The 26,378-nt window shown below is 50.5% G+C and overlaps 2 protein-coding genes across 9 annotated transcripts; one reads left to right on the top strand and one right to left on the bottom strand.

Annotated features, from left to right (window-relative positions):
* The first annotated feature begins 9,188 nt into the window (after window positions 1-9,188).
* On the top strand, window positions 9,189-18,176 carry SPMIP8 (sperm microtubule inner protein 8). 4 transcript variants are annotated; one of them, XM_088135501.1, is made up of 7 exons: window positions 9,189-9,411; window positions 10,461-10,522; window positions 11,025-11,199; window positions 12,066-12,127; window positions 13,338-13,402; window positions 13,504-13,536; window positions 14,118-14,254. In XM_088135501.1, exons 1-7 carry the CDS (start codon window positions 9,189-9,191, stop codon window positions 14,146-14,148), a joined length of 651 nt encoding a protein of 216 aa, XP_087991627.1. In that variant the 3' UTR covers window positions 14,149-14,254. The 4 variants fall into 4 exon arrangements, with proteins under 4 accessions (XP_087991627.1, XP_087991625.1, XP_025032894.2 ...); XM_025177126.2 differs by lacking the exons at window positions 9,189-9,411; window positions 10,461-10,522; window positions 14,118-14,254 and adding an exon at window positions 17,947-18,176 and having other exon boundaries at window positions 10,673-11,199; XM_088135499.1 differs by lacking the exons at window positions 9,189-9,411; window positions 10,461-10,522; window positions 14,118-14,254 and adding an exon at window positions 17,947-18,077 and having other exon boundaries at window positions 10,666-11,199; window positions 12,066-12,159; window positions 13,338-13,536.
* ZNF319 (zinc finger protein 319) lies at window positions 12,840-24,827 on the bottom strand. Of its 5 annotated transcripts, none has more exons than XM_088135493.1 (3): window positions 24,672-24,827; window positions 23,964-24,069; window positions 12,840-22,536 (listed from the first exon to the last, which is right to left on the bottom strand). In XM_088135493.1, the coding sequence occupies exon 3, from the start codon at window positions 22,310-22,312 to the stop codon at window positions 20,561-20,563; it is 1,752 nt and encodes a 583-aa protein (XP_087991619.1). In that variant the 5' UTR covers window positions 22,313-22,536; window positions 23,964-24,069; window positions 24,672-24,827; the 3' UTR covers window positions 12,840-20,560. The 5 variants fall into 5 exon arrangements, with proteins under 5 accessions (XP_087991619.1, XP_087991620.1, XP_087991621.1 ...); XM_088135494.1 differs by lacking the exon at window positions 24,672-24,827 and adding an exon at window positions 24,441-24,663; XM_088135495.1 differs by lacking the exon at window positions 23,964-24,069 and having other exon boundaries at window positions 24,672-24,819.
* Between the last annotated feature and the right edge of the window lie 1,551 nt (window positions 24,828-26,378).

Below are 26,378 nucleotides of genomic sequence, written 5' to 3'. Positions count from 1 at the left end.
AACCAGTGCTCTTTACAAAGCAAAAGCAAGTTAACTCTTTAGAAATAAAATAGAGTGCACTGTTACAGGTATGGTTAAACATTATGTGAAGCATATATATACTGTATATATATAAAATATAAAATTGTGTATATATAGAATATAAAATTGTGTATCAAAATAATGCCCTTCAGTATTAATATGTAACGCTGGAAGAATAGTGGAGTCCTTGGGGTTCTCTGAGCTTGGCTGTTTTCTTGCAAACGTTTCATTACCCAGCCAGGTAACATCTCCAGTGCTAGAATGGGGTGGGGTTTGCTCTCTGTTTATGTACAGTGGCATGCCCTGCCAGTGCTGGTGGGGGTGGGGGTTTGTTTTGCTCCTCTGGTAGTTCCTTGATTGGCATATGTTTGCTGCTTGATTGTGTGCCTGGTAGTAACCTTTGCTTATGTGGGTGATAATTGCTGGTAAGGCAATCTTCTGGTCTTTTGTTTCCTTTTCTATTGTCTCTTTTGAATAGTGTGTAGATGTTGTTTATCTCCTGTTATCACCTGTTGATGGCTGCCTTGTCTGAATACCAGGTTTCCAAGAATTCCCTCATTTTTGGATGGATCTTTGGTCTAAGATGCTGGCAGTTTCCCAGTTGAAACTGAAGGGCATTATTTTAGTACACAATTTTATATTCTATATATATTTTATAGAGATATAGATATGTTTCACATAATGTATAAACTATACCTGTAAGAGTGCACTCTATTCTAAAGGGTTAACTTACTTTATAAAGAGCACACCATTCTCCTACCCCATCTCCCTTAAAAGCAATTAACCAGAGGCCTGTAGCCATAAATTAATTCTGTACCAGGCTGGTGTTAGGCCGATGTCCGGAGAGAAAGGTTTGGGATTCCAAAGGATAGATAAGAAGGAAAAAAAGTTAAACTTAGATTCAACTTTCAGGGACCACCTCAACCCCTCCTTAGACCATCCCCAAAACCCCATGTATGGATATAGGGGAATGTATCACCTGCATACATTAATGGATGTCTATAAAACTCTGATGTTTGCTTTGTGAGGTGCGATTCCTTCAACATTCCTTTCTAATGGGTGTTGATTGGAGTCACCCAGCTGTGTCTTGATCATATACATCTGTTATCTTAAAGAAGCCTCGTCTCAAGTCTCTTTATCTGGCTTTATTGGAACTTGGGAAATAAAAGGTGTCATACAAAACTATGGTTGAGTCTGTCCATGTGTTGTGAGCATGTCCATATTCACTTCTATTGGCTGGAAGAATAAATCTGCACCAGACCTGCAGCTCTGGATGTCGAGACCTTGTCTCTGTCAGTATTTCAATAGCTGTTTTTTCAACAGAAGAGGATTTTCAAACAATCAGGACTAATTTCTTTGCCTTCCTCTTTCTGTGGTGGGGGGGCAGTCAAGTTAGCGGCCACAACCTTAAAAGGGGTGGGGCTTTGATTGCATGGTTGTGGCCACCCTCCTGACTTTTTTGCCCCCCTCCCCATAGACACCCTGTTTCCATGTTGCTTATTTCTAGACCTTCCCTTTCTTTTTTTTCTTTTTAGTCGCTTAGGGTTGTTATAAACAGCAGTCTGGAAACCTTGGAAAACATCTGAACTTGACATGTATATGCTTGTGGTCACTTTTCCTGATTCCTACAGAGTCCGGGCTGGGCTGGGCTGGGCTGGGCTGGGCTGCCCGGCTTCTCTGGGCTGGGCTGCCCCTTCTGGCCTCTCCTGCACCTGCTGCTTCCACAAGCCTCCCCTGAGCACGGGGGAGGGGGGACTCAGTGGCCAAGGGCCTGCAGTGACACGGCTGGGGTCTCCTAGCAACCTGGCTCTTCTCCTCCAACAATTCCCTGGCTCCCTGAGGTTGCCATGGAGAATGAGGGGTCAGGGCACAGAGAGACTGGGTGGTGGAAGACCAGGCACCCAGTATGTGACGGTTCTGAGGGATGCCACAGGACTCTCCTCCTTCCGCTCTGTGCTGGGCCGCACCTGGAGAGAAGCCCGCTTGGCATTGCCGCTCCGAGGCACTATCCTCCCCCTCCCGAGCATCCTGCTCGGTGTCTTCCTAACTGTCTGGCCTGCCTGGCCCCTTCTGCCGGGACGAAACCAGGAGACCCTCTTTGACGTTGCTCCACTGGTGCCAGTTGAAGGGTTGGGATAAGCAGCTTCCCTGCCAGATTGGAAGAGGAAGAGGTCATTTTAAATGTCTAATGACAGTAACAATATATTTAAAACAATTCTTCCCTTAACATTACAGTATTGTTATGGTTGGTTGCACAGTCAGCCAGATGTTTAGGCTGGATTGGGCATTTTTATCCACCTATTGAGTCCTTCCCAAGGACTTGGGATAGGCAGATGTTGCTGTCTGATGGTGTTAGAGGTATCATCACAGAATGTAAGCTGTTCCAAGTAACGCTGCCTTTTGCAATTGACTGATGGTGATTTTGTCAATGCCGATGGTCTTCAAGTGATGCTCCAGATGTTTTGGGATTGCACCCAAGGCACCTATTACTATTGGTACTATCTTTGCTTTCTTTTGCCACAGTCGTTCTACTTTTATTTGCAGGTCTTTCTATTTTATGATTTTCTCCAGTTCTTTCTCTTCTGTTCTGCTGTCTCCAGGCACTGCAATGTCCACTATCCGGACTTTTGTCTTTCTTATCAACAGTTGTTAAGTCTGGGGTGTTGCGTGGCAGATGCTTGTCTGCTTGAATTCTAAAGTCCCGGAGCACCTTAGCTTCTTCATTTTCTATTACTTTGTCTGTTTTGGGGTCCCACCAGTTCTTGCTTGCAGGCAACTGGTATTTCTTGCAGATATTCCAATGCACCATTGTTGCTACTTTGTCACGCTGTTGTTTGTAGTCAGTCTGGGTGATCTTCTTGCAGCAGCTAACTAGTGGTCCACTGTTTCTTCATTTGCTGCCTTCTCAATTCTGGCTTTGTATGCATTTTGTATGTATCCTCTTAAGGCTTGGTCTTGTGCAGCCGGAATTAGTCCCTCTGTCTCTTTCTTCAACTTTCCTGCTCTTAGCCATTACCAGGTCTTGTTATCTGCTTTGCCTGCTAGTTTTTTTGTGTACTGGCCATGTAATACTTTGCCTTGCCATGTTTCTTTTCTGTTCTTCATTTGGTCTTTCTTGCAGGCCAGTTTAGTCTCTTCAGTATTTAGTAAGCCTTCGTGATATACTAGCTTCAGTGCATCTTCTTCACTGTCCTTCAGATATTCTTCCAAAGCCCTTTTTTCTTCTTCAACATCTGATGTACTTGCAATATTCCACGCCCACCTATGCTCCTTGGTATTAATTGCCTTGGTGGTATTTCCTCCACTGAGTTTGGACTTTAAGATCTTCTTCATTCTCATGATATATTCACTACTAACCTTCTTCTTGACTTCAGTGGGCTTGATGTTGTCAGCTTGAAGGATGCTAAAGTGCTCTGGTATTTGTAGTGATCTTCTTCATCCGGACTCTTGATGTTATTTCCATAGGGCATCTTGATTCCTTCAGTTTTCATTATTTTTCCCCTGTTAATGGTAAGGATGACACGTTTGTCTGGTCCAAACTCCATTGCAATATCTTGGCTGTATATTTGGACAATGTTGAGCAGCAATACCATTTCAGATGTTGTTTTTCCATGTAAAGGAGGTGGGATAGACTGGCAGATGTTTTTGATGTTTGATAGCCATGGCCTGACTTGTTCAGTATTGTTGACAGAGGAATCAATGCAAACTACAAACAGTAGTGGTGATAGTGAGTCTCTTTGGAAGATTCCTGTCCTGATGTTAACCTCTCCCAGTCTATCACCATTGACCAGCAATGGTGTCTTCCATTGTGCCATTGATCTTTGCACAAAGCTTCTGATGTTTCTACTGACTCCTGTTATTTCTAGACACTTGATTATCCAATCATGTGCCAGGGAGTCGAATGCCTTCTTGTAATCAACCTAAGCTACATTCAAGTTGGTCTTCCTTCTCTTGTAGTTTTCCAAAATCATCTTGTCAATTAGGAGCTGATCTTTTGTCCCTGTGCTGTTTGGGCAGTTTCCTTTCTGCTCAGATGGAAAGAGCTTGTTTTCAGCTAGATGCTGTTGGAGTGCATCAGCTACCACTCCAGTTACCAATTTGAAAGTTGTTGGTAAGCAGGTAAGCCTGTAGTTGCCTGGTGCTGCCCCTTTTGTTGGATCTTTCATTATCAGGTAGGTTTTGCCAGATGTTATCCAATCTTCAATTTCACCTCCTTGCAGTTTGTTGTTAAACTGGCTCGGCAATGAGTGGATGCAGACCAGTCAGATGTTTCAACCAAAAACCATGCAGTTCACCTGGTGCTGACCAATTCTTGACCTTCCTTGCCCTTTTCTCCACCATTTCTGCTGTTATTACAAGTTCTTTCATTTCAGCTTCTTTTTATTTTTATCTACCTTCTTTATCCAAGCTATGCTCTTTTTGTATTTCTTTGGGTTGTCCCATAGCTGTGCCCAGAACTGTACTGTTTCTTCTTTGTCAGGTGTTGACTGGTTCATTGCAGCCTCTCCGTTGATGGATAGGTAGAAATGTGTCTGATTCGACTGAAATTGGAGATTCTGCCTGTAGTGTACAATTTGAGCGTTGTATCTGCTGATCTTCTTGGCTATGGCTGTTATTTGCTGCTTTCAATGCTTCCTTGATCTTCCTTGTTTCTAGGTGATATTTCTTGATCAGGTATTCTTTGGTCTTCTTGTTCTTCAGCTTCTTTTCTTTTATCTGTTCTACTTGCTTGCATCTGATCTTAGCATGCTGATCTTATTTTCCAACCTGATCTTCCATTTTGGTGGTGCACTGTTTGATTGTTTTTCCCTTGTTTGTTGATTTTGCATCCAGAGTTTTCAGTTATAACTGCAGCCATGCTGTACATCAGTTGGTTTGTTTCTTGCAGTGAGCTGGTGCTTATATTTGATATTACAATATTGGCATTGTTTAATACTGGTGCTAGATGTTTCTTCGTAACAAGCGTCAGTGCAGGCAAGCTTATTCTGTTATTTTTGTGCTGTTCTAGATGCTCAGTTATTCTTTGTTTCAGTTTCTCTTGTTTTTTAGTTAGAGGGCTTTGTTCGTTCTGAGGAGAAGGCAGAGGAGACGGTGCCTGGTTTGGGAATGAGAACGATTTAATAGTGATGCTGGCTTCCTCTACTACCGACTCCCCCTGGATTGCCTCTACTGCCTGAGCTACTTTTGGCAAGGCTTTGATTTCTTTGCCCTGGGTAGACCTTTGCAGTTCTTCCAATTTTACTTCTGTGAATACTTTATTTCATGTTATAAATTAATGTTGATCTGCTAGCCTCTGTTCTGTCATTTCTGATTCTGTATGTTGTTCTTTCCAGAACTGGTGCATTCTTTTCAGATATCTTTTTCTTGTTGGACTTGATTTGTAATAACAGATCATTATTTCTTTATTTTCAGTTTTTGTATATTTGTGACAGGTAAACAACTTTTCTTCCAGTAGTTCTGCAGCTGCTGGCCCTGGTTGCTCAGCCAATAGTCCCGAGTCCTGTAGCCCTCTTGCCACAGATGTCCAGGAACTAGAACACCTAGCGCGGTCCTTGGTGACCCGGGCAACGACCAATCCAGCATAGGTTTCTGTAAATTACGTCTCACCATATTGTTTATGGGAGAGACACTCTTCATCTGGCTCCTCTGATGAGAGCTGTCCAGTATGGTTGAACCTCTGGCATAGCTCTCATCCTCCTTGGAGCACGCAAGCCCCACAACCACATCAAGGTAGTGCCTCACTGAGGGTTGTTGTTCTTGCTGTTGTTGTCGTTGTTACTATTATTTTCAGGCCTTGAGTGTCATGCTAGTGGCCGTACTCCAAAAATAATGGGGCCGGAAAAGAAAAGAGCAGAGCCAGGACAAAAACCAAATCTGATTTGATTCAAATAATGAAATGCAGTTAATATTATTAATATTTTGTATTTAATAATCTCCCCCTCCATCAGCCCAAAACAGCCGTTGAATGAAGCAAAGCTTGGATGGCGTGGGGGCTACCCAGGCTGCCAGGCAGCTGCCCGAGGCCTTCTGGGCCAGATGGAGATGCTCCAACCATCTCTCTGGACAAGGGGGTTGAAGGGCCCCAGAAGCTGCCCCAGCAGTGGAGCAGCCACCAGTGCAGAGAGCCGTGGTTCTCTTGGGGGTAACCGAGTCTGGTGTTGCTACAGGGTTAGCTTATTGAATGGCTTTCAGTGGCCCTTCCATTGCTATTTTATTCTGTTGCACATGTCATTAATGAGATAGACAGACAGACAGACAGATACATAGCCTTGAATAATTTGTAAACTGCTTTTCCTTTTTGTGCCTTTGAGTCGGTGTTGACTCCTGGTGACCGCCTGGACGAGTCCCTGCAGTTTTCTTGGCAAGGTTTTTCAGAAGTGGCTTGCCCTTGCCTCTTTCCTAGGCTGAGAGGGAGGGACTGGCCCGAGGTGTCCCAGCTGGCTTCGTGCCTAAGGCGGGACTAGAACTCACAGCCTCCCAGTTTCTAGCCTGGAGCTTTAACCACTACAGCAAGCTGGTTCTTATGACTACATTAACCTGTGAAAATTAAGACTGAATCAGCAAACAGCTCCCAGCATTTTGTTCACTAAGATTCCCATCTCACAGAGAATTCAAGGCAACTGCAATGATACTCTTGTGGGATCCTGCAGGATTTCAGACTGGCCCCTCTGTGCTTCAGGTTTCATACAAGGATGCTGAGCAACCCCTACTGAGAAACAAAGCTAAAGGCTATCAAGAATATCTCAGTTATAACTAACCTAACAGTGTGTATGCTACACTGAGTTGTTGTGAGTAGAGTAAATAAAATAAATAACTGCATCTGTTAGGGAAAGTTTCCTTCCTTTCCCTTCCCTTCCTTTCCCAAGTCAGTGCTGACTTTTGGTAACTGTCTGGACAAATCCCTGCAGTCTTCTTGGCAAGGTTTTCAGAAGTGATTTGCCATTGCCTGCTTCATAGGGCTAAGAGGGAGGGACTGCCCAAGGTGTCCCAGCTGGCTTCACGCCTAAGGCGGGACTAGAACTCACAGCCTCCCAGTTTCTAGCCTGGTGCCTTAACCACTACACCACACTGGCTCTCAAAACTGCTTTAGGAACCTGAATTCCTTCCACGTAGAACCTAAATGGCTACCATTACCTTTCCCAACCAGATTCCCTCCAGATGTGTAGGGGCCATGACTCCCAGAATTTCAAGCCAGCAGTTGGGGGGAGGCTCAGTTGGGGGAAGATGGTACTCTCTTCCATCAGGGCACCCAGTGGCAGCTTCTGGTGGGTAACACCTTTTGTGGGATGCCGTGCTGCTCTTATTCTGTCCAATTTGTTACCAGCCCAAGGTGAGCGTGTGCAGATGTGCAGGGAGTGAGCAGGGAAACGTGCACTGTTACAGCCTTGCTGGAGGAGAGCCAGGTTTCCCAACAAAGCTCCACTCAGTCCTGCTCCCAGAGAAATTTCGTTTCTCTCCAAACAACCTGCAGAATTTGCACTCTTTGTCTCTTTTGTTTCTGCTTTTTGTGCTCTAAGATATATTGGCTTTATGACCAGTTCAGATATAACAGAAACCCAGAACGAAGGAGTTCTCAGAGGTCTCCTCATTCAGAACCCAGGCAGGTGAGGCAAGAACTCCTCAGAACTCCATTCAGTTCTGCTTACAGAACAAGGACAGACCATCATAGGCAGCCCAATCCATTATCAGATAGCTCATGGCCTAATTATTCATCATCATCATCATCATCATCACCATCAGCTGAAACAACTATTCACTTTAGAAAGAACACATTTCGGTGTGGGAGTTCTTAAAATATTTACAGATTGCTCTTAATAGAAGACTATTAATAGTCTTAATAGTCTTATTTAATAGTCTTCTCCAGGCTAAACCATAGTTAAGCATTATGGGCACATGAGTCATGCTGCGTCTTGGGCACACACTTCTCCTTCTATTCCCTCCCCAAAGAACTCTGAAAGTTTTGATTTACTGTAACCCTTAAATTATGATCAGCTCAAGCCAGCCAGAAACAAGCCATAGTTAATGGCTTGTTTATGATCTCTGGTGCACAGCAGAGGAGAGGGGAAAGAGAAGGCTGAGGCTCTTGTTTTGGTTTATGTGGATATATTAAATCATGGCTTAGCATTATCTCTGAAGAAAGCCTTTAGCACTATCAGCGTTCCCAACCTGATACTCTCCAGATGTGAGAGCAATTCTCAATTAACGTAGCCAACAGCTGTGGGAGTTACAATCCTGACACATTTGGTGGGCACTGGGTTGTGTCTTGGTGGCTGCAGCCTGGAAGTTGGTGCAGTGACCATGTTGCCCTGATAGTCTTGGCCCTGTTCTAGGTGCTGTAGGAGCACAGGGAATTCCATTCTCAGCCATCACTTATGTTCACAGGCAGAAGGCCCTTCAGAATATATGCCACACGCTTCTGTGACACAGGGAGAACTTGGATCTTCCCATGCAATTTCAGTATCGATCTGGTGATGAGTATCAGAAGAACTGACACCAGCTTCTGATGCTCATCATCAAACTGATGTTGAAACTATTTCCAGGACCATGAGCCAGTCAAAGGGTGATTACCAGGTGATACACCAGCACAAAACCTCCCCCAGGGGAAGAAGAGTGCCAAAGAACTTCACTGTGACCGGTTCCCCAATGCAGCAGTAGCTGAGCAGGCTCCTCGCAGTGCTATTGCACTCAGGTAAGGAGAGAGAGGAGAGCAGGTCGCAGCACCCACCTGGAAGCTGCCAGCTAGAGCTCAGAAGCACAATCGCATCAGAAAAGAGTTTTCCATAGCCTGCCAATCACCCGCAGGATGCAGGGGGTGCAAGCTTAGTAGTGGGGAATGGAGGAGGAACGGCCTGCCACCAGGCTCACCAGAGCAGTGGTAGAACACCTTGCCCCACCTTTGAGGAACAGCATTTCTGGCTCTGTCAGGGAAGCTGTGGCCCCTGAGTAGGCCACTGTGCCTGACATGTTCCAGAGAATGTGGCTTTGGAGATTTCTGAGAAGACTGGGAATGCATGGAGAAGGATGATGTTTCTTAGACAGTTACACTGGGGATGCCTAAGCTATGTGGCAAGAAGCCAGGGTGGCAGTCAAATGCAGAAGGGTTGGCCTGTTGGGGGCTTCAGAAGTGTAACTCTCCTCTCTCTTTTGGTCTGGTTGAGTTTGCAGCAATGGCCCAAGTTCTGGACTTGGTCCCCTGGCCCCAGGATGCCAGCCCTATCTGTGCAGCGCCTGGCGTTCTAATTCCCCTGGAGCCCAAGAAGATTATGTTAGCTGGAGTGAAGGACCACCTCTACCACCCCTGCTTGCCAACACTGAGGCGCATGGACATGGACACCGTTGCCAACAGGCTCTCAGACGAGCACTCCAGGACCACCACCACTTGCTCCAAAGGTATGAGGCCAGCTGAACTGTTTGGGGAGTAGAGCCAGGGCAGGGACTGAGCACCATCTCTCAGTTGCTACTCTTTGTGCAATTCAATCTGAATGCTAGCAACGGCCTGTGCACTCAGGACCTGAGACCTTGTTCCAGCCGATCAACTATACTTGCACGTGCTAAGCTCTGTGTCTCCCACATCTCCTAAATTAATGCTTCTGCCATACAACTACATCTGTTCTGTCTATAATGGTTTTCCTCAACTTTGTGCTCTGCAGATAGGCTGGATTTCAATCTCCAGCCATCGTACGGTACTCTAATGCCAAACTGACTAGAACCCAATTTGAAGTCTGCCCCAGATTGCCCCACTAAACCTCAGGATTTTTAACAAAATAGGAACAAAAAGCTAAAAAGGTCAATTGTTCTGTGGCCCCTCAAAGGCCCCTTGTTGCAAAAACATTGCTTTGGGTTGGGATCAGTGGAACTCCAGCATGCCTAAAGGCACCTTGTTGGGGAACCTGCAGCTTAGGAGATGCTCTATGGCCTGGAATTCTCTTTGCAGGAGGGTTAGCATCCTAATGGGTGTCTTCCGGGTACAGTCAAAGAAGTCAAAATGGTGGCTGGGACAGCGTGATCAACACACATTAAAACAAGAGGCACTGTTGCGACTGCAGTTTCACTTCTGGGGCTGCACCCTGTGGCCAGTCTGGTCCTGCCCTAAACCAGGAAGATGCTGCAGGGAGCTCCTACTCCAGGCAGATTGGGCTGCATTATCCCCAAGGACCCTCCAGCTCTTCCGTTTGATGATTCTGTGATTGTATTGGAATTCATTACACATTGACATGCCATTCTTTAAATGTGGGGGAAGGGGGGCAAGTCTTAAAAGTTTAGTTAGTGTCCCCCCCTTCTTCTGTCTTTTCGGTAGAACTGCTGGGGGGGGGGATTTCTTTTCTAAATCTTCTATGGCCTTAAAAATGCTCCATACTAGAGTTCAAATTGTTTGCATTTGTGTAATGCTTTCAAGAACAAGGTTCCTCCCTAACCTCTCTTGTTCATGTTTCCTGAAGAGGATTTTCAGAGAGCGACCTTCACCTTGGCTGGAGTGCCCAGCAAGCGCCTCCCCTCCCTGGTGAGTCGCTTCCAGATGGATCGCTGGCCCCATGGCCCCAAGGGGTACACGCTGGTGGGGGGCGGGAAGCACGGCCCCGGCAGGGCAGTTCAATCGGTCTTTCAGAAAGACCAACCAACAACGAGCCCAAGGTGACTCTGACGCCATCTCAGAGGAGTTTTCGGGGCAACGATAGGAAAGGGATTCGCTGTTTCTGCCTTCTGGATTTTTTTTTAATCTCTCCGTCTGGCCTTCCGCTCGGGATTTCTTCGTGGTCTCTCGTCCGCGTACCAACCAGATTGGACCCTGCATAGTTCCCCCAGATCAGCCAACGTAGCCCAATGCTGCCACCTGCCGTGGGAAGCCCGAACCGGGAATGCACCCAAAGGGCTTCGGAGCCTCCGCTCGCCTCCAGCAGCAAAGGCGGGGGGCGGGCGGGGGGCCTTCCCTTCCACCAGCGCCCCAAACCCTCTTCCCCGCCAGCGGCTGCCTGCAGGGGCGCGATGACCGTATCCTCGCTCAGGGCATGACGGAGCTGGGCAAGTCGCTGACCGCCAGGTACCGAGCGGGGAAGATGGCTCCGCTGCCGCCCAGCACCAACCAGGAGGAGTGGCCCAGCTACACGCGCGCCATGGAGGACTGGTCCCGCTTCGTCTCCGCCGCGGGGGAGTTCAAGCTCCCGAGCCTGAATAGGAAAGGTAGGCCGGCAGGCGGCTCCCCGAGCGTCCGGGGCAGCTGCGCGCTGCGCTCCCGGGGAGGCTCCGCGCCGGCTCTTTGCCAGCCTGGCCGCGGCGCGCGCGCTCCTCCCCCTCTGCGGGAGGCGTCGAGCCCGTTCCCACCGCCGCTTTTCCTGTAGGGGGTCCGCGGAGGAGGCAGCGGCGCAGTCGCCCTGGGAAGGGTGGAAGCCGTTCTCTTCTCCCAGCACTTAAAAAAAGAAACCCGTAGAGGCTTTTTCTAAAGTCTGCTTTGGGCTCCAAGGACTGTTCGAATTAAAGTGCTCTTTCCTGGCGCAGGAACCAGCAGGAACTTTACCGAAGGCACCCAGCCTCTCTCCTGTCTTTTCTGTGTGCAGAAGCCGGGGGGGGGGGGGGGGGAGAAAGGAGGGGACGCCTCCTTTGGGGCCAGTGAGCATTTGGGGTGGGGGGGATGGAGAACTGGCATCAAAAGTGGCCATTTTCCTCCTCCTCTTCTGCCACCCATGGCGGAAGGTTTCCCCAGCTCCTTAATGTACCCTTCTCCTTAATGTACAGCAGGGCAGGCCTGGGTGGGGGTCAGTGGTCAAAAAAGTCAAGATGGCAGCCACAACCATGCAATCAGAGTCAGACCTGTCTCTTGAGTGATTGGGAGCTGTTAGCAGACGCGGGGTTTCCTAGGGGTGCCCCTGCTTTCCACAGGCAGCTTCCTCTCCGAGCCAGGGGAGAGGATCGCCAGGGGAGCTACTCGCCTGAGTCCTTCAGCATCCCCCATTCCCACAAGCCTGAGCACAGACTGCTTGCCTGGATGCGCCAACCCTGCGAACACTGCCCACTAACGCCTTTTCTTTTCTTTTTTCTTTTCTTCTCAGTTCTTGGATTCAGCTGTTACGCTGTGAGATACTTGAAACCAGATGTCACGCAAACCTGGCGGGTAAGCAAGAAGCGCTCCTGCAAGGGGAGGAGGTCAGTCTTGTTCCGGGGGAGGGGGGTGCTCAAAGGACATTTTTTAAAAGGCTTTTCAAAAGGGCAAAGGGGACCCTGTGCCAGGAGACCCCCAGACTTGATTGTGATTAAGGGATTATCGCAAGGTGGTTTGGGGGAACTTGGTAGAAAAAGGAATTTGGTTTTCAGTCCAGCTGTTGGGCCTTTGACTCCGTAAGAGGAAGGGCAGCGATAGTGGTGGCAGCCCAGAAACATTTCCTACATCTCGGTTTGTTTAGTTGTCTCAGGACCCGGAAGGTGCTCTGTTAACCAAAGAATTGCTGAGACGACAATGGGAACTTGAGTCCAAGATTTAGATCCTAATGTTTTGATGGAACATTTTTATTTTATTTATTTATTTATCAGGTTTACATTTTTCAAGCTACTCTCTGTCACAATGGGCCAGGATTATGCTGTCAATTTGGGGAAGGAAAATACAATAATTCACACATTTAAAAATCTTTTTAAATGAGAAGCCCCTGCTCAAAATCCCAACTCACTAAACATAGCTTAATGCAGCTATTAAAAATACACCTATCAAAAATTATGGGGAAAAAAACCCCTGTTCTGGTAATTGTATTGTTTTGTCCCCTGCAGATTTTGGAGGAAACAAAATTGTTTTTTTTTAATGAAAAAAGTGTGTGCGCACCTGCCCAAAAACAGCTGAGTCCTAAGTAATCAGCAACACAATTTGCACCATGTCCTAAGCAGAACTGAAGGCACAGCAATGAATGTTTAATTGCTTTGGACTATGTTGCGAAATTCAAATGCTCCAACATGTCCAAAATATCAGAAAGACATTGCCAGGGATCTTAGCAGTGGAAAAGTCTAAATGCTATTTGACAAGGGAGCATCCAAAGTTCTGACCTGAGGCTGGTAGCCCAAACATGTCTGCACAGGTACCCTGCAAGCCTCCCAAATGCAGGGGAGGCCCAGAGGAGGAAAGTGGCAGGCTGGAGCCCAAGGGGAGCCTCTGGCACTCCCCTCCAGCTCCTTGGCTCCCTCTGCAGTGGGTCCGTGCCTGACTGCAGGAAGAGGTGGGCACTTCACAGAAAGGGGGAGGGGGAGAAGAGTGGCGCACACCCCAAACTAAGGATGTCCTCAGTTTTAACTTCCTTGCAGCTGATTACTTAAGGCAACTTCTTCTACCGCTCTCCTAGTATTGCCTCAATCAGAATCCCAGCCTGGATCGATATGGACCGAAGCCCATTCCATACAACACCGTGTAGGTACCGTCCCTGCGCGTCCCCTTACCTTGGAGCTGCTGCTCCTCCGCCCTCTGGAGTTCCCAGCAACTCACCGCCACGCTCTCCTCTTTTGCCGCAGGAATACCTACAGGAGCTTTGGAACTGCCCACAGGTACCTGGCTCTGGGGCCACAAGCAGCCCGGGGGGAGGAGGGAGAGGCTCTTAAAGGAGGGAGGCGTCAGGCTCTGGGCACCTCCTTAGTTGCAAGCATTGTGTTAGCCGAGGGCAAAGCGAACCCTCCGGCAGCCACATCTGTGGTCTAGGTAATTCAGATAGGATCACAGTATGTGGGAGGTAATACTAATTTTCCAAAAAGCACTTTTGAAGATGCTAGAGTAGAAGGTCCGATTTCGGGACAGCACCTGACTGATCTTGGCTGACCTTGCGGGGTGGGCTGGAGCTAGGCAGGGTTGGGCCTGGGTAGTACCTGGATGGGAGACCTCCAAGAAATATCAGGGTTATAGGCTGGACTGCTATGAAGAAATCTCAGCCAACTAGTACAACCAGTACGATCCTCGGGAGACTGCCTGCCTTGGAGAATTTCAGAGTCATTCCTCGCTGGGGCTTGGGCAGAACTCTTCTCAGATGATCCCTCGAGCAGCCAATGCCCCCTCCAGCAAGGGGGATCCTCAAGGCTTTGGCCAAGGAGCCATTGCAGACTTAGACCAAAGCCGTGTCCTGTTTTCCTTTCAGCCGCTCTCACTACCTGGAGCCCTGGCGCTAGGAAGTGGGTCACAGGAGAGGGCCTGAGGCACCAGGCTGATGCCTGCCTGCAGCTTTTGAACGTCCACAAATAATAAAAGCTACGAGCTGCCTGAAGAGAGGAAGAGGCCAAGAAAGGCAAATCATGTGTTCAGCCTTGTGCTTTAAGTTTAGAGGAAGCAGACAAAGAAGAGGAGAAGCATCCATGTCATTCTCCAGGCTTTCCCTTTGTGTTTATGAGAACAAGCAGCCCCAGCATCAAAGCAACTCAGCCTGAAACAAACTAGGATCTGACCAATCTATACAGGCCAGCATCTTTCTTTCAACACATGGAAAACTGGGGGACCAGCAAGCCCTTGTTCTCATCTGGAGCTCGGGGAGGTATTTCTGCCCCAACCCAAACCACCATTAATGTGCATTAAAGGGGGAGCATTATCTTTCCATCAGGGCCATGTCTGGGTGCCCATCCAAGGCCCTACGATGGCCCTCCAGTATCAGCCAGGAATGGGAAACCAGAGGCAGGCCCAACGGAAACGGTAATGCCTGCCTTGGTAGGCCTCGACCCCCCTCAAAGGCCATTGGCTGCATTCACACAAGACACTGAACAGATTATTCAGAAGTGTAGTATGTAGTATGAACCTGTACCTTGAGTCAAACTGTGGTTAAAGGACTGATCTACAGTTACCTACAGCTCTAAGCATCCATTTCTAGATGTGTGCAAAATCTACTGTTGCAAGAGTTGTACTTTCTCAATACCTTAGCCACAATTTGGCCCACCCCAGAGTTTTGTTTCTGAAGATGATGCTTTCCAGCACAGGAGCCAACAGAAATCAGTGGCAGCTTAAAGAAACACTGACTGACTGCAGTGGCAACCCCTCTCTGCCTTGCCAGTGAAGCAGATTAGGGCTTCTGCCCACCCCAGAAGTGTCAACCTTTTGAAGTAGGCAAGGTCAAGAAACATGGCAAGGGTCCAGACACATCCATCTTGAAAGCCTGCCCAGGTTTCTCCCTACCCCAACTTATACTAAGCAAAGTCAAGGAAGGGTTATTTGGAGTTTGTTTCTCAGAAGTGACTGATCTTTGTCCTTCCCCGTCCCCAAGGTCAGATGTACATTCCTTCACACCACTGCTGTTCCCCCCCCCCCGCCCATGTCCTCGCCGCTTTCCTCGCCTTGTGGGAAGAATGGGAAAAGCAAGTCTTCAGTTGTCAGTGGACAGCCAAGGGGGGGTGGGGGTTTCTCGTGCAAGAAAAGAGCAGCTGCCTCTCTCCTGTCACCCATAAGTTAGCAAGTAAAGTGGGAGAAAAGGCCTCCTAGCATTTCTGGGGAGAACCAGACTCTCCCACAGCCAAAAGGGAAATGGCCCTAGATATCAGAGGCTCAGGGGGGAGTGCCACAGGAGCCTTGGCCGATCAAACGGACAGCCCTCTCAGCCCGGCTGAGCGCTTGGCATGGCTTGCACCAGTAGAAAGGGAAAAGCCCCCCTCAGGAGAAGAGCAAGGAAAGATAGGCGGAGGCAGGACGACGCCATGCATCCATGTCCTTGACAAACAGTGAGGCATCTTCACACCAAGGCAAGCAGAGGGTGCGAATGAATCTGCCTTGTTTCCAAATAACCTAGTTTAGCCTGTTCTGCAAAGAACCACCCCTGGAAGGTTGTTCCCAGCATGACTAGTTTTGCAATTGCCATCCATGGCTGCTGGCCATATTGGTAGGGGCTGCTGACAGTTCCACATCTGGATGGCAGATATTGCCACTCCTGTTCCAAGCCTCAATTATGTTGGAGACAGAGAACCAGAACAAACCAGGAAGAGTGGAAATGAGATCTGGAACAGAGCAACTGGAGCCCTGAACTAAAACTTTCTGCAGAGTGCCAAGGTCAGGGTGAAGCCCTTTGCTTCATCCTGGAATTCCCTCTATCCTTCCGTTGCCCTAACCAAGGCTGCTATTTACTCCCTACCCCTGCCCAAAAGAAACAACCTTGCTTGCTCTGCTCTCTCCCTTCACGCCTCCTGGCTGTAGCAATGTAGACTGCACAGTCCAGACATTCTTGTCCACTGACCACGTCGCATTCTTTCCACCTTTGCACATGCTTCAGTATTCTTGGGCTGGCTTCAGCAAGTACCTGCAGTGGGCAAGGATCTCTCTCTAAGGACAAAGCAGGAGTGCTGAACCCCCTGCCTCTAGTCCAGGTTTCCAATCCACTCGAAGCCCCACTTGACCAGTTTAATGCCAGCCAGCCAGCCAATCTGGGTATGAAGGTGCTGTTGGGCCTTCCAAATGAGTGTGCCCCCCTGCTGCAGCTGAAGGTGCTCTTGTATTAATGCCCCCACCACAGCTGCCCAGTTTCTCAGATGCATCTGTTAGAATTCTTGCAGAAATTGGTCCAGCCTTGAATGCCTTCATTGTTTTGAGACAGCTGTTGCGTCATCTCAACTGTCTATCCTCTGCAGTGTTACCACTCAAGTGCAATTTGTTTTATAGGTCTTTGGTTTTACTGGGCTTCCAACAACCCATGATGATTCAGCAGCTGCCATTCAATGATGGGACAATTGTTTGTGCCTGAGTGGCTCATTCCCACACCCAGAATACGCAGCCCTGGTGCAAGAAAGGTCCAGTGGTAGCTAGATGGCCTTCCAGCAGAAAGTAGCATTTCAGGCACTGACTTTGTATTTCACATTGTTTTAAATGAACGCGTATAATCGGGGGTAGCTCTGGGGTCTCCCGGGTTTTTCTTGTGATTCAACCATTCTTGATAGCACAAACGGATGAGGCTGCTGTGCATATTGGTCATGTTGATCTAGAACACTGACACTGCGCATTCAGGTAGTGCAAGAACACCATCCGTCTAGATGAGCATTAACGGCATCTGTGCTTTCAGCAAGCAACCAAATCTGCTCTTGGCATCAGCTTGGGACAAGCCCCCCCTTTGGAAACATTCTTACCCCAACTGTGAATGGAAAAGAGGGGAAAGGGCATGCAGGGAGGGGGAGAAACAGATGTGCTGCCTGAACTCTTTGGAGACCCGTAGAATTAAAATCCAGAAAAAGGTATCTTTCTTCTGTTGACAGTGGCTTTCTTTCCCAGCAAGCGCTGTGTGTTATTAACGTGAATACATGCTCAAGATGCTGAATTGTTTGAAAAGAGCTGACCGTTATTTTACCCATTCAGTGCCCAGTTCTGGTACCTACCATCTGTGTTGGACTTGTCCACATAAGCCTTGCTTAAAACCCAGCATATGCATAAATTCTTGGGCAAATTCACTTTCTCACCCTGACCTAACATAAAGGACTGTTGCAACAGAGTTACCGAGGTGGGGCAGTTACTGAGCTCTTGGCAAAAGGAACACTTTCTTTAAAAAAAATTAAATATACAGAGAAATCTGCCTGAAGATACAGTAAAAGTATATCTCCCTTCCAAATTTTGCCTAGAACCTGGCAAGGAATATTTTAACAGAAAAGCAAGGCACTAAAGACCTGGTTCTGCCCGGGGCCCCAATTGTGTGAAGGGGCCCGTCTCCTGGCTGTTAGCAACTGTCAGTTTTGACATGTTCCTCAGCTGCTATGTATTTTAATTTTTGTATTATGGGTTGTAACTGTTCCTTAATTTATTTTGTTTGGTGCCCAGAGTCAACTACTGAGATGGGAGCCTATACCGAATGAATGAATGAATGAATGAATGAATGAATGAATGAATGAATGAATGAATGAATGAATGAATGCCGAATTCATTTTTTTACTGGGATCATTTGTTACCTCCATTTTTAAGTAAGGAGATGAACTGTGAAATCTTTTTCCTAGTGATTCTTGTGCTCTCAACAGGAAATGTCGCTCCCAGCCACACCCATACAGACCCCTGGTAATGGGCAGGACAGAATCTGTTCCCCCAAAGCTGCAGGAATTTAGCCCTTTCTCCTCCATGAATACTGTTGGGACTCTGCACTGGAGGGCCGTTGCAGGGGAGAACCTGCCTCTACATCCCAGATGGAAAGATCAGGATTATTTGGCTGACCACGAAAACCAAAACCACGTCTCCATTTTCTAGACCCATGATGGAGGCTCAGCCTTAAACTCCTACCCTGGTTGAATGGAAGCCCATGGATTGTTTTCCATTAAAACTTCATTCTGTAACATAAAAATGGGCAACGTTCATTGGCTTTTCTGTGGTTCTGCATATTTTTAGCTCTTAAAATATTGTTCATTGCACAAGCACCAATTTAAGCAGAGGGCTTCCTAGTCCTGAAGAATCACTTGAAGTGCCAGAGGAGATCCTGCAGGAGGGAGCCCGATGGACAAAGACTTGGTTGGGGCTCCCTGCTTGATTTTGCCTGCCCGGAACAGCCTGTAGGTGAGCTCAAGCAGGAAGGTCTCCTTAGAGACTGTAGCTTCAAAGGCAGGCAGCTCCTTGGCCTCTGTGCCTCGGATTTCAAGCTGCCGCTGCCGCTGCTTCACCAAGACACGGACTGCCTGTTACTTTCTGAAGGTAAGAGCGTATTAACAGCTTTCCCAAGGAAACAGAATGCTTGTGCCAGGAAGGGGTGCTGACTGCTGGGACTGAGCTGACCCTCCAGTCTGCACCCCTGTGGCCCTTCAGTAGGGCCCATGAGCAAAGAACGGCCATTTCCTTGAAGGACCAGCCCTGCTTTATACCAGCCTGCCAATCTACTGGGCAAGGGCAGCAGGAAACAAGTCACCAGTAATAGTCCTCGCCCAATTCGGCCTTGCTTCCCATGAACATGGGATGAGCCATGCCTGACTCTCACACTGGGATCTGGGTGTCCCAAAGAATATTCAGAATTAAGCTCGAAGAAAAGGCTCGAGCAAGAAGGGAGGTGTGGCAGAGACAAAAAGTAAAGCAAAACAGGCTCCAGCAGAGGACAGGCAACTAAGCAAAAGGGGAAGCATTCAGTGGAGAAGGTTACAGAAACCCCCAGAGAAAGGAAGCACACAAAGATGACGGAAAGAAAGGCTGTCCAACCCTTGGCTCTCAGGAAAGGCAGGGGTCTGGGGACCTGTTTCTATTTCACAATATCCTGCTTGGCAGGCTCTGGGCAAAGCCTTTCAGGTCAGCCTCCCCCCCCCCCCCCGCACTGCAGAGGGAAGCGGGGCTGGAGCCTCGTCCCCTGGGACAAAGGAAGGCCTGCCTTCGCAAGACTGATGAATTCAAAGTATGGCAAGATCAGAATGAGGGGACTTGTCACAGCTTTTGTGGACTGTAAAACTGACATCCAGCTGAGCTACAAGGTGGTTAATCATGGCATTTAAAAAGTAATCCCTGAAAGAAAACTCCCCCAAAGCCACCCCTGCACTGCTGGGATGCCACGGAAAGCCCCAGGACCCGCAAGGAGGCATGGAGAGAAATCAGCAGTTCTCCTTGCTCAGCCCCCCCAACCGGACTACACTTCTGTCCTCCTCCAAACGTGATGCAGCTGGTGGAATCAATCCAGGAGAGAGCTGCCACCCCAACCCCGGGCAAAAAAGGTGGCACCACCTGCCTTTTCATAGTGACCCCACTGCCAGTTCACAGCAATCTTCTAATTTAATGCAGTAGGGGGTTTCTACACATCTCATACATATGTACATGCACACACATGCACTTCTCCCACACACAGTGGTCCCAGATGAAGGCATGTGCAAAAGCTCAAATATTCCAACTCTGGCTTATCTTATTGGCAACGGTGCCCCTTTAGCACATGGGGTTCCAAAAGATCACAACTCCAGGCAGATCCAGCAGTGCAGTTTTAATTCATTTTTTCTGCCCATGCTCTTTAGTTGCATGTCAGTAAGAACCCTGTCTTGAATGTTTACATTTCTCAGAAGTTACACAGAGAAGCCTGTCTATTTATACCACTGTGGAGGGAGGGAGGGAGGGAGGGAGGGGGCTGGGGGTCTGCTCTAGCTTTATAATATGTTTAAATAGATAAATCGAGTTTTTCTCCATGCCCTTCCTGCTGCCTTTTCCAACGGCTGGAGTGGAGGAAATCCAGTCCCAATGGTGGTGGACTACTGAAGCCAAAACCACCACAGAAGGCCTGCCTGCTGGAACATCTCGTATGGGCAATGAGCAAGAGGAGGCATTTCAGCCTGGCATGCATGCCTTCCGAGCCCTTTTGCACAGCCCCCTTCTTAGCCGCTCTTGCCAGAGTCCTGCTCCCTCATTCACAGGCAGCAAAGGCTTGATTTTGGAGAGAGCCTTTTGCTCTGCAAACGCCATGGAATCATGGCAGGAGGTGGCCAGCAGCTGGGAGGCTCAGAGAGCAGGTTTTTCCATCCGTGGCCAAGCAAGCCAGGGCCAACTCAGACTTGGCACTGCACAGCTCCCTAACTCCTGTGGCTAATTTTACTCCATGTCGGGTCTGCACAATGGAGGGCGCTCTTCTGGCAGACCGAGACCAGCCCTAGAACGGCACGGGCACTGTGCTCGGCAGAAAACTGCTCAGGGCAGGCAGGGAGCCACTGCATAAGTGCCCTCTGTAGAGGTATGCTGCGCGCTGTGCTCCTGCAGCAAGCCCAGGTCCAGGAAGCGCTCACCACACCACATACACTTGTAGTGCTGCTCTCGTGTGTGAACCCCATGGTGCTTGTTCAGGTGTTCCCGCTGCTTGAAGGCCTTCTCGCACGAGGGGCATTTGTACGGCTTTTCCCCCGTGTGGACGCGCCGGTGGCGCTGCAGGTCAGAGGCATACTTGAAGCGCTTCTGGCAGTCCGGACACTTCAGGGGCCGTTCGCGGGCAGGATCACAGCGGTGCTGCACAAACTCCGAGGAAGAGAAGAAGCGCCGCTCGCACAAGGTGCAGCGGAGGGGCTTCTCAGCACAGTGCGCGGCCAACTGGTGCTTCTGCAAGGCAGAGGCCCGCTTGTAGGCCTTGCTGCAGGCGGTGCATTTGAAAGGCCGCTCAGCGCTCTGGACACAGCGGTGGCGCAACAGCTCTGAAGACTGGCTGAAGCCCTTCTGGCAGGCGTTGCACTTGAAGAGGTTCTCAATGCCGTGGACGTGCTGGTGATACAACAAGTGGGCGGGCTGCACAAAGCCTTTCTCGCATAAGGAGCACTTGAAAGCCGGCGGCGCAGTCTCCTGTTCCGCAGAAGGGGCCGGGCCCACAGCCTTGTGGGTGCGGCGGTGTCGCATGAGTGCATACTGTTGCTTGAAGCTCATCTGGCAGAGGTCGCACTGAAAGGGGCGCTCCGTGCTGTGGGTGCGCTCATGCTGCCGGAGATCTGAAGGCCGCCGGAAGGTCTTGTGGCAAGCCGCGCAGCGGAAAGGCCGCTCGCTGCTGGGTGTGCAGGGGTGCTGCAGCAGTTCTGAGGACTCTTTGAAGTGCAACTCGCAGACATTGCAGCGGAAGAGGTGGGCCTCGCCTGAGTGGGCATACATGTGGCGCACCAGGTGGGAGCGGTGTTTGAAGGCCTTCTCACACACGGTGCACTTGTAGGGCCGCTCGGCACTGTGTGTGCGCTTGTGGTGCACCAGGTGCGAGGACTGGCTGAAGCTCTTGTCGCAGAGGCTGCACTTGTAGGGCTTCTCCCCAGTGTGCACCCGCTCGTGCCGCGACAGTTCCGAGAGGTGCTTGAAGGGCTTCTGGCAGATGGAGCAGCTGTATGGCTTCTCCACGGGAGTCCGGTTGAGGGCCGCTGGCTGCTGTGGCGGGGCAGGTTCCTCAGGAGCTGCCACTGCAGCGGCCGCGGCTGCCTTGTAGGTCTTTTCGCAGATGGAGCATTTGACAGCTGTGTTGCCGTTATGGACGCTGTGGTGCTGAGCCAGTGAGGTGAGCAGGGAGAAACCCATTTTGCAGACGCCACAGACAAAGGGCTTCTGTTCTACTTGCAGGCACTGATGCTCCAGGAGGTCTGTGGCTTGATGAAAAATCTTCAGGCACTGAGTGCACTGGAAGGAGCGGTCATGGCCTCCTTGTAGGCACTGGTGCTCCTGAGGGTTGGAGAGGTGTGACAGATCATGCCCACACACCCCACATTTGGGAGAGGGCTCCCCTCCACCGCTGGCGGAGATAGGAGTGTGATGCTGCAGCCCACTGGGCTCTGGCTGGAGGAGAATGCCATAGACAGCACAGCCCAAAGGATTCTCAGTGACCGCATTTGGCGGGATGGGGTGCTCTGGGAGGGCAGCCGTGGCACCATGATGCGGGGGCTGCTGGGGGGGTGGGGGCTGCTGAGACCAGGTTTCCGACATGCTGGGGAGAAAAAATGGGGATTTCCACAATAAGAGCTTCTGCTTCTGAACTGAGGCAGAGCAGTTGAGAAAACCTGCTCCCAGAGATCAATCACTGGAGTGGTGGTGCAAATCTTCGTAGGAGGGGGCCAGCTACAATTGAGACACATCAGGCCAGAGCAGGCCAGACATCCTGCTGGCCTCCTCACGCCTTGTCCTTGTTCTAGAAAGTCTTTGAGGGGAACCTGAAGGAAAGAGAGTAGGTAAATAAGAATCACCGGAAAGCTGCTTATCCTACAGAAGCATATTTCATCTTGGGACCAGGGTGTGAGAGCTGCCAAGCTCTCCACAACAAAGTCCCTTTACATGAAACACAGCATTGAAAGCTGAGGATCAGAACTAGCAGCTGGGGACTGCAGGTGTGTTTGGCCAACCAGGAATCCTTCTTTGGCCATATTTCAAGATCTGTCTCCTCCACCATGTTTCTATAGTTCTTTAAGCTGAAATATCTTGTTTTCTTCACTACTCAGCAGATTTACAATATCCCACCTAACTTCTCCACCATCTGGACGAAATCAAGAGGTCAAATGACCAACAAAAATAATGGTGCCTGATACTGGAAGCCTGGGAGCATTTTTTGTGAAGTTAGGAAGATTGGAAGTTAGGATCTGTCATCACCAACATGGAAAGAGCTATCTGCTCAGTTACTAGTTTGGTTAAATTACAGTAAGAAAAATACTCAGTGCAAAGACCACTGATGGACACAGAAACTCAAACAAGCCTTAGCACCAACCATGTTTCATTCAAAGGAAATAACAAACCACCTAGGAATATTCGCGTGGCCAAGATCTTGTGTTTGCTTGCCTTTAGTAAATGTCAGCAGCAAAAGAATCACAGAATCCTAGAGTGAGACCTTGGAGGTCTTCTAGTCCAATCCCCTGCCCAGGATAGGAATCCTCAGACCATCCCAGACAAAGGGCTGTCCAATTTTGGCTTGAAAACCTCCAGTGATGGAGGCAGGCCATTCAGTAACTCTCGTGCAAGGAAATTCCTCCTGAGTTCAAGTTTGGCTCCCTTTATAAGGCCTCCACCCATTGGTTCTTGTCCTACCCTTATGACCTGAGGAGAATAAATCCATACCTTCTTTCTTGCACAGCCCTTCAAGTCTTTGAAGACTGCCATCGTGTCTCCCCTCAGCCCTCTCTTCTTTAGGCTAAACGGACCCAGGCCCTCCAACTGCTCTTTGTGGGATTTGGCCCCAAGCCCCTCACCCTCCAGGGGCTCCTCTCGGCACCCCTCCAGTTCCTCCGCGTCCTTTCTGCAGGGCGGTGGCCAGAACTGGGCACGGGGCTCCAGGCGCGTCTGACCAGAGCGGAACAGCCGCTTCCCGGGGTCCTGACGCTCCCCCCCCCCCTCGTCGACGCAGCCCAAACTGCTCTTTTGGCAACTGCAGAATCAGGCGGTCTCATGCTTAATCTATGCTCCACACAGATCCTTCTGACAAGTATTACTGAGGACAGGAACAAACCCCAAAGTTCCTCCAAAGTTTGCCGTACATCAAAAATACAGGACATCTAGTTGGGCGCTTGTTCCAACCCAAATGTACTCTTAGGAGGGCCCCCTGGCCTGCCACACAAAGCTATCTGTGGTCCTCAGCCTGAAAAAATCTTACACGTTAAAAATGGCTGTAAATCCTCTTCATCCCTGCTCTCCAGAAATTGTCTCTTTCCGTTCTTCCAAATGCAGGAAAGGGAAAGAGATTTGCCAGCGAAGGAAACCTGGAAGCACAAAAACCACTTCTAGGCTTCTGGGGGGGACGTTTTCTCCCACGGCCTATGCCCTGAGCCAGAGGAAGGGAAACTTTTGGAGGCAAGGGGCACCCTTAACTTTGGATGAAGTGCCACAACGTGGGCAAGCCACCCGCATCCGGGCAGGGGCTCGCTGCTTTCGGACGGAGAGGCCCCGCAGGCTTCGTTTCATGGGTCTCCCGCTCCAGGCGGTGGGAGGTTGCTCCCGGTCCGCGAAGGGCCGGCCTGGGCCGCTCTTCCTCCGCGGCAGCGCTGCTTGGCGGGCACCAGCGCCCACCCGGGTCTCTCTCGGGGCGGCCCCGAGCCCAAGGGAAAACCCACCGCGGTGGCCGAGGACTGACCGAGGGCCTCCGGACCCGCGGCTGGGGAGCGGTGGGGCTGCGGCCGACAGCCTCGGAGGCCGAGGGCGCTGACCGCCGGGCCGGCGAAGGCCTGCGCGGTTCCCAGGTGAGTCCAGGCGGGGAGACGGAGCCCGGCGCTCCCCGGCCGGGGCGGGCGGCGCCCCCTCGCCCAGCCCCGCGACGGGACGCCCCGGCCCGCCCGAGGCCCCGCGGCGCCGCCCTCCCGCCTACCTGGGGCCTGGCGCGCCGCTCCGATCCCCGGGCTCGCGTAGTGCACGGGCAAGGCTGGCCGGCCGAGGCGGCGCGGGCACCGGCGGGCGGGCGAGCGAGGAGGCGCCTCGAGGAAGGGGCGGCGTCGCGGAAGAGCCGCGGGATCGGCGCTGCCCTCTACCGGACCGCAGGGGCAGCGGCGTCGGACGCAAGGGGGGACTGCAGGCGGGTGGGCGGGCGCGGCGCCCTCTGGCGGCGGGTTCGCCCGTCCACCCGCCGCGCTTCTCCAAGAGGCGGCTCGGGGGCGCCCGGTTAGGGAGGAAGCGGGCCGTCCGCGCCCTCACTGTTTCCAGGCTGCGGTGGATTTGGGGGTGGGGGTCCTCCCTTCGACCCTTGGCGTACAGCCGCGTGCAGGAGGGGCGACCTGAGCCGTCTGCGCCCCCCGACGGTCGCCTTTCCTTTCGCTGCCCTGCAGTGGGACCCAAAGGAAGCGGGGGGAGGCAGAAAGCCGGGGGGGGGGCAGGAGGCTGAGCTGGCCAACCTGGGCGGGGCGATTGATTTATGGCCCGGAGCGAGAAAGAATCCTTTATATTGGGTTAATTCAGAATGACGGGCCTGGGAGGCACCTTGGAGGGCATGTAATCCACCCCTCTGCCCGGGGCAGGAATCCTCGGACCATCCCAGCCGAACGGCCGTCCAGTCTCTTCCGGCAAACCGGTCGTGGTGGAGCCCCGCTGCCCTTCTGTCGATGCTGCCCAAGAGCCCACGGCTGGCCCTTGGCTGTGGTCTTCCAAACACCCCAGTCCTTCTCAGGAGTACGACGGCCGAACCGGGGACTGGCAGCCTTGTGCCTGGCCGTGCGTTTTTCCTTGCCCGAGTGCAGAACCTGACAAGTCTCACTGCTAAACTGCATCTTATTAGAGGGGGGCCAATCCCAAGATCCTTTTGAAGCCCCATCCAGTCTTCTGAGAGGTTAGCAACCCCCCCTCCCACTTTGTGTCATCTGCAAATGTTATTACCATCCTTTCTATCCCCTCACCCAAATCATTTATGAAAAATGTTGAAGGGCGCTGCCCCTTGGGTAAGCCTGACGCGCAAACCTCAGTTGCTCTTTCTTCAAAGTTCCTGAGTTTAAAGTGCACACAGGACCTGAGTTCACGTATAATGCTAAGCTATAATCTGAGTAATGCTCGATTTTTACAAGGTACTAAGCCTTGAACTCGTTTATAAAGCACAATGCCTGGGTTCATGAAACTTGCTAAGTCAAAACTAAAGCCACATTATGACTTAGCATGCTGGTTGAACCAGGCCATCTCACAGATCTGAAGTTGGTGCAACATGTACAGTATTGCAGAAATACCCAAATCTCTGCTCTGTGGTCACATGTAGCTGCAGTTTGTCTTTTTCTTGGGCAATTTGGGCTCAGAAGTTGGTCAATGAAGGGTTCCAGCTCCCAAAAGGTGAAGCTCAAATAAGAGTTTACTGTTCCACAGACTGGGGCAAAGACATTGTTTCAGAGACATAATTGGGGGCTGGATTTTGGCTTTCAGCCTGGTGGTGACTCCTTTCTCTCAGGTCAGCCTTGATAGCCCCAGACTACCAGGTCCTCTTTGTCCTGATCCTGATGTGCCAACAGGGCATCATCCTGGCTGCACCGGGTCCCTACTCTGCCTACAGGCCAGCATCCGTCCCTTGAACGACACTGTCATGTTGCGCATGCCAAGAGAA

Source organism: Python bivittatus, unplaced genomic scaffold (genome assembly GCF_059951505.1).
Source record: "Python bivittatus isolate LINGU-HERP-01145 unplaced genomic scaffold, Pbiv_v1 ctg000170_np1212, whole genome shotgun sequence".
Classification (NCBI taxonomy): Eukaryota; Metazoa; Chordata; class Lepidosauria; order Squamata; family Pythonidae; genus Python; species Python bivittatus.
This window is presented reverse-complemented; position numbering and strand designations above follow the sequence as displayed.

What these genes read in the sequence shown, in the direction of transcription:
- ZNF319 (XM_088135493.1), bottom strand. Translation starts at nt 22,312, where the DNA reads ATGTCGGAAACCTGGTCTCAGCAGCCCCCACCCCCCCAGCAGCCCCCG.
- SPMIP8 (XM_025177126.2), top strand. Translation starts at nt 10,878, where the DNA reads ATGCACCCAAAGGGCTTCGGAGCCTCCGCTCGCCTCCAGCAGCAAAGG. An exon ending in ATGTCACGCAAACCTGGCGG is followed by an intron (nt 12,128 to 13,337) that starts GTAAGCAAGAAG and finishes CCGCTCTCCTAG; the next exon opens with TATTGCCTCAATCAGAATCC. An exon ending in CCCATTCCATACAACACCGT is followed by an intron (nt 13,403 to 13,503) that starts GTAGGTACCGTC and finishes CTTTTGCCGCAG; the next exon opens with GAATACCTACAGGAGCTTTG.